Raw genomic sequence first — 11943 nt, forward strand, 5'->3', positions numbered from 1 at the left:
TCTCCGGGGGAGGTTTTCCAGTCCCTTTCCCAAGGCGCTCACCGGCTCTGCTCTCCAGCGCACCGCCCCTCATCCGCGGCGGGACAGCGGCTCCGGGATGCGGGAGCGCGGCTGTTCCCCTGCGCGCCGTCATTGCCAACCACAAGGAAGGACATCCTTCCCCATTTCACAGCTCCGGAGCTGCGGAACCACAAGAGCCTTCCCGGCAGGGCGGCGGGAGCGGGAGGATTTCCCCCGGCAGATGTTCGTCCCCGCCGCCCACGCCGCGGTTTGGCGGGGACAGCCTGGGGCACCCGATAAACCCCGCCGGGTGCCAAGGATTTATGAGGCTCCTGCTCCTAAATCGACAGGAAAGGGGAGGTTTAGGGGGTGCGAGACGAGCTGGAAGTGCTTGTGGAAAGTTATCAGCGGGGCTTGTCCACGGGCTTTGTATTGTTGGGTATTTATCCTTCGACTTCCCGCGAAGTTGGCTTTGGAAGCCGCAGGTGAAAGGCGCTCCAGAGCCAGGTGATGTTTTGGCCACCCGGTGCTCCGGGTGCTCCTGTGCAGACTCAGGAGGAGGCGGGGGGGAAAACACCACTGGAACAGCTCTTTCTGTAGCTCTGTGGATCATGGTCTGCCCTGCTCTGTCAGAAAAGTTTGGTCTGGAGTTGTTTTTTAGGGGGGGTTTAATGGGTGTTTAATACCTGAGCCCCCTCAGTGTGCCTGGCCAGCAAAGCCCCATAAATATTCCCAGGCTAACTAACCTATGGCCCCATGCTGCTGCCCAGATGGACCACTAGCCCTGTTAGCTGCTGAATTTATGATTCTTAAACAAAAGAAAAAGGTACACAGGATTTATTTTCTTTCTTAAAAAAAAAAAAAATCCCTCAAAGCAAGGAGTCTTTTACTCGGGGCCCAGTGCCTGACACAGGCATTACCCAGCACTGTTTTATGGTCTTTGCTGGCTGGGGGCACCAGTGCTGCTTTAAAAAGCAGCAATATTCCTTGCAAACAGCGGTTTGGAAAGAAGTATTTGATTGTCAGAAAGAGGGATTAGGAGGCAGCCTTGGGATGAGAAGTTTCAAAGCACGGCAGAGACCGTGGGCAAGCTCAGCTGTTGGGGACCAGCTGGAGACCAGGGTTTTCTCCAACACATTGAAAACCCGGTTATTTCATGCCCTGAACCCCAGGCAGAAGCTGAGCTGGGGGAACAGAGCCTGACCCCAAAGTCAAGCTGCAGAGCCCCCATCCCGTTCCAGTTTCACGCCCAGAATTGGAGAGATGCTCTACAGCGCCACAAAATAAATAAAATCCCTGGGTTTCAAATGAATGTATTTACCTGGTCTCGTTGTTTTGCTCAGCCTGTGACCTCTGCACATTACATAGGAGAGCAGTGTAATGCCCCTCTGAAAAGCAATCTTCCAGGATAGGGCTCCTTGTTTTATTTTCTACATTTGAAAGGACAATTCCAGGCTCCGGATGGCTCCGGTTTGCAGGCGGCTGAACCGGCTCTTTTGTCTCTGAGGGTGTGAAGTGAGGGTATCACACTTTCTGTGCTTTTCTGAACAAGCCCTGACCTCCCAACTCTAAAGCTGGATGGAGAGGAGGCCTGGTGTTTGGAGGCTCTCTTTTTTTATTCGTCCCAGCTGTTCCCACCTTGTGTGTCAAGTCCTCCTCCTGGCTCGAGGCTTTAACCTCCGGCATGTGACAAACAGCAAGGACAGAGCCAAGGGCAGCAGTTGCGCCATCTTCCAACTTTACAGGGGAGGAAAAAAAAAAAACAAAATAACTTTTAAAAGCTCCAGGAAGCAAGAAATGGCCAGGAAAACCCAGCTAGGCAGATATGGTTAAGCCTCAAATCACTCCCATTGTGAAGAAGTGCCACAAGCAAAGCGCCCAGAAGTCCCGTGGTCCCTTTGCCACTGAATGTTTTCTGTAGCAGCAGCGCTGGTGGACACGTCAAGGCAGCACAGGAGGAGCTGCAAGGCCGAGGGCAGGGAGAGAAAACCCCAAACACGACACAGATGGGGCAGCAGCCCAGAGCTCGCCCTCGACGCACAGGCACCAGTGTCAGAGTGGAGATGCACAGGGGCCCAGCCCGCTGCTCTGCAGATTGAACACTTAAAACACACCCAGGGCGGGTTCTGACCCTGCTTTACCGCACTGAAACCCCCCCGCAGTGCTGCTGGCTTTCACCACGGGCTCTCCATCCAAATCCAGCGTGAACACGCCTGCTGCCCCCCCTGAGCACCAGCGCCTTCCTCCCACACCCACAGCACCGCTCAGCACCCTCAACTCTGCCTTCAGCAGCTCCTCCGTGGCCTGACTGACTTTCTTCTTTTTTTTTTTTTTATTTTAAGTACACAGCACAAAAAACCACACGCAGGCCAACTTCAGAGATTCCCACTAGAAAAATTAAATACTCATAATGCTTTTTTAAAGTGAATTGGGCCCCTTAATTTGCATCTTATAATAAGGATGTTATCGTACTGGTTTATGGCTCAGCTCTTTAGTTTCTATCTCTCAGGGGCTAGATTTCCCCTCATGAGTTCAATAGATGTCTGTGAACTAATGTAATTTTTTTAAAAGGCTTTTCTTCTGTATTAACATTACAACCTTTATGAGTTAAAGGTTTTCCTTGCCCGAGCAGGGGGTGTGTTGGAGTTCCAGAGGCAGGCTCTGTCCTTTCCAGAGGGGATGCTGCAGCCTGGGGTTAATCCTGGGCAGGGGGTGGGAACCTTCCTCACCTCCCCACACCGAGCCCAGCTCTCCAGTGTGCTCCAGCTCTTACATTTGGCTTAATTATGAAACATTGTCACTCGAATATTAAAATAATGTTTAATACACAGAAGGGAATAAGCCAGTCTGGAAAAATGCATAATTTCCCTGCACCTGCCCTTGCTCCTCGCATGCAATGAGCTCTGTTCTTTTCCTCCCTCTCTCCTGACTGCCTCCCACAGCAGTGCTGGGAATGCACTTCCAAAAAGCGTTTAAAAGCCAGGGAAGCTTCCCCCACCTCTGCACCTTGCAGGGGCTCCCACCCTCTGCTCCCTGCGCCCCCGGGAGGAGGAGCAAGGCCAGGGTGGGATCCGTGTCCCCCCGCAGCCTCCCAGCCCCGCGTCCGAGCAGCAGCACCCGGGTCTTGGGGAGAGAGGAGAAACAGCAACAACTTGCCTAAATCCCAGAGGACGTTTTTAAACTTGCCCAAATTAGGGCCCCGGGGCGGATGCTCGGCGTTTCCAAACAGCCCCAAAGTGCTCAAACACGCCGCGAGCGGGAGCGATGTCGAAAATGCCAGCCCCTGCTTTAATGTACCCCGGGATCATTCATCACCTCCACACCTTATTTTATATTGCCAGACTCTGCTTTGAATAAGCTGCTTTTTTTTCTTTTTCCCCTCCCCTTTAATCACTAAAGCTGCAGAAGGTGCTGTCTCTTCAGCAGGGGAGAGAGGGAAGAGGGAAAAAAGTAAGGAAAACAGCTAAAGGGGGATTTTAGGCAACAAAAAAAAAAAAAAAAAAAAAAAAAGGAAAAAAAAAGCCAACTGGAGCAGCCAGGTGCAGAGCAGCTCCCAAAGGATGTTCCTCCCCAAAGCCTCCAAATGGAAAAGCCAAAGCCCAGGGGAGCCTGCCAGGCAGGGAGGTAGGAAAAGGCCTGTTGGAAGGAGAACATAAAAAATAAGTTTTATCCATAGTGGAATTAGGGGCACAAGGGGGTTTCAGGGATGCCCACCAGTGGGGGACTTCATGGACACAAGCCAGGAAGCAAGGGACACCCAGGGGACAGCCTCTGCCTGCAGGGAAGGGGGACAGAAGTGCCACAGCCACCGGGCTCTGCTCGCCGATGTAGAGCTGCAGGAGGAGGTCAGGGAGAGGACAGACACTCAAAGGGAAAAAAGGTTTATTTAGGGCTCCATCCCCTGCTCCCTCCCTGCCCGGAGTGTCCCGGGTTTCCAAGGGCAGAGCTATATAAAGAGTGACCTGGCACCCCTGTGGGCACCACAAACACTGATCCAGAGACTCGGGAAGCAGATTCAAAGCCCTGTTATTTTCTGCTGCCTGCTGATGTCTGTGACAGGAGGCCCCTGGCCACCACCACCACCGCCTTCACCCAAGCCCGGCGCAGAGAAGCAGAGAAGCCTGAGGGAAGGGGTTAAGCAGCGCCTGTGCGCTCACAACTGGGAACCATTAGAGCTTTAGTGCAGGTGGTGGAGCCTTTGGCTGAGGGCTCTTGGAAGCGCTGGGCTTGGCGAGCTCTGGGGATCATCCGCCAGAGCCCAGGGACACCCCAGCCAGAGGCCACCCTGCCATCGCTGGGGTCACCCCTCATCAGCTCAGTGGGGCTGGGCTGCTCCATCTAAACCTCCTCACTGAGGAAAAACTCCTGCCCAAGCCTTTGCGGGGGGTTCAGCTGAGCCACACCGTGCTGGGGGAGGAGGAGAGGTCCAAAGGTACCGCCTTCTTCGTGCCATTTAAATTAGGATGCTGCAAAACGTGAAAATAACTTGAAAGGCAGTAGCCCCGTTTTATTAATAGCAAGTATTTATTAGCCTCCTTGATTTACAGTACGTTTCTGAAAGTCATCAGTCCATCACATTCTTCAGCACAGGGGCTGAGGTGTTTTTCTTGGTCAACACAATATGGAATATAGATCCGAATATGAGAAGCCAAATACAACCTTCATTTTGCATGCACATATCCCGCCGACGGGAGGCCCGTCAATGAGCCCTGTATAGCCCTTAGACACATGCAGACATTGGGGGAGAGCTGGGAGCTTCTGTACATCACCACTGGAAACCCAGGGGGTCATGGAAACGGCCAGGGAAGAGCCGCCAGGGCTGGACCGACCTCGGGAAGCGTCGCGGCGCACACACCCCGGCCACCAGGAAAAGGTGGGAATCCACCTCACGTGGGTTTTGCCAGGAGAAACCACCTGCCCGTCCATCCCCCTCCGCGCAGAATGTGACGCTCACACAGCACAGGCACCTCCACCCACCTGTTGCCATGCCCGGTGCCAGGTTTTCCCCCTCTTCCCGCCCGCGGAAGCGCGGCCGAGCCGGCGTTCCCGGGGATCACGCCGCGCTCATTATGGGAGGCCAGGAGAAATTAAATTGGGGCCCACTGGTTCTGCCATCTGAACTTCATCACTGCTAAAGATGCAATAAAAGTCATGGCAACCACGGACAAGCCTCCACCAGATGTGTAACTCTATCCAGTGAGATTAAGGAGTAAGGGCCGTATTCGGGGTTTAGGGGGGTTTATTTTGTCGTTGTTCTGCCCCCTGCAACTCCACCTTGCCTCGGGAATAATTGATGATTTGGACCCCTGCAGAAGAGGAATCCTAAGAGGATGATTTTTTGGGGGGAGAAAATTGGGATGGAGGGGCAACAATGTTTGACTTGCAGCAGATACAGCACACAATTGAATGATGACGCCTGAAATGGGAAAGCTGGGTGGGAGGAGAAGCAGAGAGCAACAGAAGAAGGAAATGGGGCACCACTCCCGTTTTTGAGGGGTGGGGGGGTTCAGCTCACTCCTCAATGAGACTTTTCAGTGAGGTCAGGGGAAACACCACAGCAGAGCAGGGAGCCCTGGAACAGCAGGGATGCTCAGCAGGTCCTCCCCCTCCTCACTGCCAAAAATCCACAGGGAAAGGCTCACCCCAGGCCTCACCAGCACACCCAGACAGCTCAAACACACACGAGAAAGGAGATGCAAACCCAAAGGAAAGGCTAAAGATGGTTAAAATAACCTCCAGCAGCCCAGGGAGGATGGAGCTTCCCTCCAGCTTCCCCCAGAGCCCACAGTCATGCTGTCACCCACCGACACCACGATGCTGCTTGAGCACAGTCACTTAGTGGGACCCAACACAAAGCTGGGGTTGAGAAAAACCACAAGGAGCTTGGCAGTTTGGCTTGGAAACTCACTCACAAAATCTGTTTTCAGATCCCTTCTGGGGGGAGGTCTTGCATCTCATAAAAGTCCACAGCCCAGATGCATCATGAATCCAAAACATAGATTATTTTGAAAGCAAAATTCAAGCTAGGCTTCACAAAAGGCTTGACCTTTGCTGCGTTTTAGTGTCAGGAAAAGTGTGCTTAGAAATCAAACACAGCATAGTCAGATCATCTCCAAGTCTGAAAGCAGCTTTTTAAACCCCAAACCTCTAAGTTAAGCCAGGTGATTCCCAGGAATCTTGTTCATCTCAACCCCCGGGACTGGGAAGAACATTTATCTTTTCTTTATTAAGAACCCCAAAACTTTAGGAGCTTTGTTCTCTTAATAAAGGCCAGCCACACCTTATTTCCAATTTGGATGTGCAGACCAACACCTGGAGAATATGCCAAAATACAAAACCCCTGGGAATATTGCCCCTCTTGCACCAGCAACCTCCAGCTTTGAGGCTGACAACTTCCCAGCCCTCCCTTCACAGGAAACCTTGGATTAATTGGCAGAAACTCATTGAGCTGCTGGTGATCCCAAGCTCAGACACAGCAAGGGGACTCAGCCAAGCCCTGGTCAGACAAATACAGGACAGAAGACCCTGATGACACTCTTAATCAGAGCCCACAGCCCCCCCAGGTCACCCGGGGCAGTGGAGACCCTTTGGAATCTCCACCAGAGCTGGTGCTGAGGCTGTCCTGGTGCTCTGCAGGAGCCACAGCAGAGTCTGGAGCAGGGCTGGCAGCCAGGGAGAGGAGCCCCATGGCTTACAGGGGGCTCTCAGCACAGACATTGCACCTGTTAAGGCAACGCGAATTCTGAAGATGTTTCAAAGCCCTAAGAGTTGTGGGGGAGAGTTTAACAACTGCATTAGAAAACAGACATTTTAAAGACTATTTGACTACGTCTTCAGCACTTCAGGTATCACTTCTGCGCTTGGCAGAACACACTCAGCCATCCCCACTTTGTTACTTCTCACTTTTCCTGGGAGAAACCCTTGCCCTCACACTGCCTGCTGAAGGAGAGACAAGCCCCGGCCAGAGAAAGCAGATCCCATCACACTTGTTCCACCAGGCAGAGTGGCAAAAGCACAACCAGCGAGCCCAGAAGACGTCCACACACTGAGTTTGGCCTGTGCTCACACAAAGCAAGGGTCAGACACCCCCAGGAGGAGCCAGCACACTGGAACCCCTTACAAAGCAGCTTCCCAGCAGCCCTGGGCCAGGCCTGCTGTGGATACAGACCAGGTGAGTCCTGACCAGCAGTCCAGAGAAACCAGCAGAGCAACCCCGCTGCAGTAAGTGACTCCCTTAGCCCTGATCTGGCACGGCTGCCTGGAGCAGAGATCCCCAGGGCAGGCAGGAGCAGGTGTCTAACTCTCCACCACTGGTGCACTCACAATCAATCGGGTGCTTAATCCAACAGGATTCACCCTTCCAAGGCTCAAAAACCCCTTAGGAACAGACACAGAGGTGGCAGCACAGGCTGGGCTAGGAAGAACCTTTAGAATCATCCCCTCATGATAAAAAAAGAGCTGAGGCTGTGCGTAGACTTTTGGGTGGCTTGCCCTCAAAGACCAAATCACCTTAGAAGAAGCAGCAATAGCTCCCTTTGTGTCCCAGTGCACCAAAGTCCTCCAGGCTTCCAGTGTGGCACCCCTTGGAGATGCTCCTGCTGCCCACCCCAGCCAAATTTTAAGGTACTGAAGTGTCTGTGCTTGTGCTGTGTCCAGGCCACCAGGAGAAAACCGCAGCCCGGGGTTTTAAACAACAAAAGAGCAACCACTGCCCGTGGAAAAGGCAACATCATTTTCCCTACGGCCGTTCCACCAGGAGAGAGTCACCCCAAGTGAGGATCTCAGACTGTAAGCAAGGAGGTGAACAAAACAGGAGTGAGACTGAAGTTAATGCACAAAGCCAGCCAATCCACTGGCCCTTTCCCCATGACTTGGCTCCATCCCGACGCGGCCCGCCAGCCGCTCCACTCGCTACCCAGCCGGCTTCTTTCACCAAATAAGGTCCATTCCCCCTCGTCAGCACAGGCATGAGCAGCTACAGCCTATCAGTCCCATCAGAGCCAGCACAAGGCTCACACATAACCCATCTTCCGTTCTGCAAAGCGCCTGGGCCCCCAACCAGGACACTCCTTGGGCGGGTGCTCGGCGCCGAGCAAGGGACGCGTGTCACCAGCCAGCCCCTGGTGCACAGCCTGGGAAACACTGGGACAACAACCTGGCAGCAGCAGCTCCTGGCTCTGCATCCCCTGGTCTGACTCTCAGCACGACTACCACCCCTCCCAAAACCTGTGCTGGCCTCGCTTCTCCCCGCACGGGCACGAGCGGACGCCGGGGAGCCCAGCAGCCCCAGAAGTACACAGCTCAGCAGCAGAAATGCAACGCGACAGCCGGCATTCACCAAGGACGATGCAGGAGAGCTGGGAAACCCCCCCTGTCAGCACCACCAAAGGCCAGAGGCGGCTCAGCAGCGCTCGGGGTGCCCGGCCCTGAGCCCAGCTCCTGGCCTAGCTCTGCGGGAAAGGTCTGTCCTGTCCACCAGGGCCAGGCAGCCCGTCGTGCCAACACCATCCCCGGTGAAAACCCAGCACTTGCTTTTCTGCAGCCGGTACGGGAACACAAAGTCACACCAGCCGTCTGGCCCTTGTTAGCATTAAAAATTAAAGACAGAGCAAACAAAACCTAAAGCTCCAACATTTATTATGGCAATTTCCCACCCACCCACAGACCTACACTGCGTTTTGCTTTATTTTTAATTCATCACATCAGATGTGCCTCCCGAGGAATGGCACGTTGCGGGGATAACCAACAGGCCGGCTTGTCCACGAGAGCAAGACAGTCTTTTCCATGGGGAAAGGAGCCAGTCGAAGCCACCATTAAGCCCTTGACCTTGGTGGGTGGGTTTTTTTCGTTTGTTTGTTTATAGAAAATGAAAAAAAGAAACCAATGAACAAAAAAAAAAAAAAAAAAAAACAAAAAAACCGAAAAAACCAACCCCAAAGAAGTGTTGTACTCTATTACAAAATATAAATACGATAGTCTTGCAGGCAGGAGGAGCCCGGGGAGCGCTGCTGTCGGCGGGTGACTCCTCAGGCTCTCCCAGGGATGCGGCGAGCCAGCAGGACAGAGGCCACCTCCGGACGCCGAGACGCCGCCGGCCGCTCGCCCCAGCTTCACCTCCTTTCAGAATTTAAGTGCTCTTGAACTTCCATCCGAAAACTGCCAGACATCCGGGGCTCCCTGGGCGCTGCGCCAGCTGGGGGGGTACGCCGAACCTACAGAGAGCATGGGGACAGAGGAGAGAACAGGTGTGACACGGCCCACGGTGTGAGTCATTCCCTTACCCTACTTCTCTTTCTGGCTCTTTTCCGTCTCTAGCAACTAGGACACCCAACTGCCACAAAGGGATACGGCAGGACGGAGCCATTCCTCTCTCAGGCCACGCTCCCGCATCCGGCATCCTCGGCACCGCGCAGGAAACACAGGGATCATTTAGGAAGAAAAACCTCTGGGCTTTAGTGGGCAGGGACCAAGCCAGCCTGTCCTGCAAACGTCCTCCTAGTCTTTCCCAAACCCTCGTGGGCTTCCCCCAGGTGCTGAAGGCCCTGCTAAAAGCCATCGGGACTGGTAACACGGCACATGGCGGGTGGTTCGCGGAGGGCTTTTCCCAGCGCCCGGCACGGCGGATATCACGCGGCATGGACACGCACACCGCAGCAGCAAAGCTCGAGCTGCACTGCCCCAGCCCACGCCCAGCAAAGCCACCAACTGCAGCAGCATGGCATGGGGCACTGGAAAGCAACCATTCCCAGCTGCCATTCCCAGCTCTGGGCCCATCACCCAGCACCGTGCCACCCACACCACAGGCTGAGGGCTACACCGGTGGCGAGGCCAGCACATTGTCAACACGCTCCTCAAAATCCGCCTCAGCCACCCAATGGGGAGCTGGTTTCCATGGAATTTACCTCATTAATACTTAAAAGAGTGGTTAAAGGGCTACTACATGTGAGCTGCCATCAGGACTTAGTAACCAGCTCCTTCCTAGGCCAGCTCTTCAGTGGGTGTTAACTGGAGCGTCTCCTCTGAAGTCAAGAGCACCGTGCCCAGTTTCCCTCCACGGAGGGCTAGTTGCTTCTCCTGTCTGAGCCCAACAGTTTCCAGGCTAATGTTAAAGCTGGCTGGGACTTCCAAGGCAGCCAAGAGCAGCTCAGCCATCCCGGCCACTAGCACACCACCACTGCAAAGCTTAAGTCCTGCTGAGGGGCACCTTAGGGTTCTCCCAGGCCTCCTGTCCCTCCTGCATCCCTGTGGCTCGTTGGGAACCAGCAGCCGAGCATCTGGGCTCGAGGAGCAGCATCTCTTCAGCAGCTCTGGCAAAGAGCCCTCCGGGCAGTATCACTCTCCCCTAGTCAATACTACAATTTGTCCATGCATCCGCCAGAAGTGGGTTTCAACCTTTATTGGAGGCAAAAAGAGAAGGAGGGATCTAAGGGAGCAGCTGGTATCGTTTTTCTGTTGGGTACGAACTCCACACTTAGATAAACCCCAAAACTGTACCTCATCAGATACGCCACAGCCTCCTGAATGTCAAGCAAAGACATGGTATCACTTATTCCTGTATTATCTCAGCCCTTGGAAACATAATAATATGAAACATCTGTAGCCTAAATTCTGGATGCTGTTTCAGCGCCTTCATTACAATAATCATTCCATTTGGAGGAGATTAGACACTAAAGGGTCTATGCCACAAGCCCACGTTCCCCCTCAGAAGTTGACAGGGTTTGAGATTTTAACGACAGACGCTGTTCCCCAAATATCACTCGTTCCTAGAGACATCTTTCTGCACAGAAACAGGGAAGTTTCTGGGGAGTGCGGAGCGCAGGTCACGCGTGCACGGGATGCCAAAGCAGCTCGTGGTGGGGCCTGGGACACCCACACCCCAACCCAACAAACTTCAGTGGGCTCATCACACCACTAACTGGCAGAAAAACACCGCGTTCACGAACACCTGCTCTGGTGTGGGGGTGACGGCGCGTTGCCACTCGCAAGCTACGCCCTCGCCAGCCGCTGTTCAGACAACTCCTGCAGCGGGAGCCGCTTCTCCCGCCGCTCCTTCCTCCAAGCCACCGCCCCTGCCCTGTGTGCCACCCGCCGGGCTCGTTCCTCTCTGGGAAACCTGGAGAATTCAGCTTTGGGAAACCTGGGAATCGCACGCTCGATAGAGAAGACAACTGTTTGCTTTCCACCAGTTAATCTTGTAGCAGCACAGGTCTACCTGGCGATGCCTGTATATGGATACATGCAGATGCCTGCCTAGGTGCTTTTACAGACCATTATTTCCATAAGTAAAATACAGGATAGGGAAAGGCAGCGGGACAATGACCACCGTAGGACGGACCCAGGGTACAGCGCCCGCTCTAGAAGACAGCCAGGCTACGCTCGACCCAGGGCACAGCTAACCCCAGTCCTCTAGGAAACACCTCCACCCTGGCCTCACAACAACCAGCCATAAAAAACAGGGACAGGGAGGGAAGAGACCGGACTCTGTACAGGTATTTGCTGGCACAGGATCAAAAGATGCGTCATCAAGGCAGCTGCAAAGCACATCCCTGCGGACACTGGCCTTCCGGGGAACAGCCCGTGTCCATGCCTGCCACCTGCAGCTCCCCACGCAGGGGTGGGACTCTGCCTCCCCTACGCCAGGGATCCCTCTGGCACCACTCCAGCCCCAGCCAGTGGGTACCACCCTGCTGAAGGGGAGAGCTCAGCTCAGGGGTCACTGCCGGCACCTTTCCAGCCCTCCTGCACTCTCATCCCACTAGCCCAGACAACAAAACCTTCCCCCCCCTCCTCTTCCAATGGAGCTTTACTACATTCTTCTCAAATCTCACCTAGAAAAAGATTTTTGTTTTTTCTTTAGATAGGTATTTCCGTCTTTTTTTAAAATTCCTAACTTCCCCCTTCAGAAGGCGCCGGGCAAAATACAGGCAACAAATGATGCCATCA

At 53.9% G+C, this 11943-nt stretch overlaps 1 protein-coding gene across 3 annotated transcripts in view; it reads right to left on the minus strand.

The window, feature by feature from the left end:
• Positions 1-4482: 4482 nt before the first annotated feature.
• BCL11A (BAF chromatin remodeling complex subunit BCL11A) overlaps positions 4483-11943 on the minus strand; it is a 76021-nt gene continuing 68560 nt past the window's right edge. For all 3 annotated transcript variants that reach the window (XM_038131472.1, XM_038131469.1, XM_038131468.1), the window contains exon 4: positions 4483-9212. In XM_038131472.1, coding sequence (XP_037987400.1) covers positions 9111-9212 — 102 coding nt within the window. In that variant the 3' untranslated portion in view covers positions 4483-9110. The remainder of the gene's footprint in view (positions 9213-11943) is intronic.

This window comes from Motacilla alba, chromosome 3, assembly GCF_015832195.1.
Source record: "Motacilla alba alba isolate MOTALB_02 chromosome 3, Motacilla_alba_V1.0_pri, whole genome shotgun sequence".
NCBI lineage: Eukaryota > Metazoa > Chordata > Aves > Passeriformes > Motacillidae > Motacilla > Motacilla alba.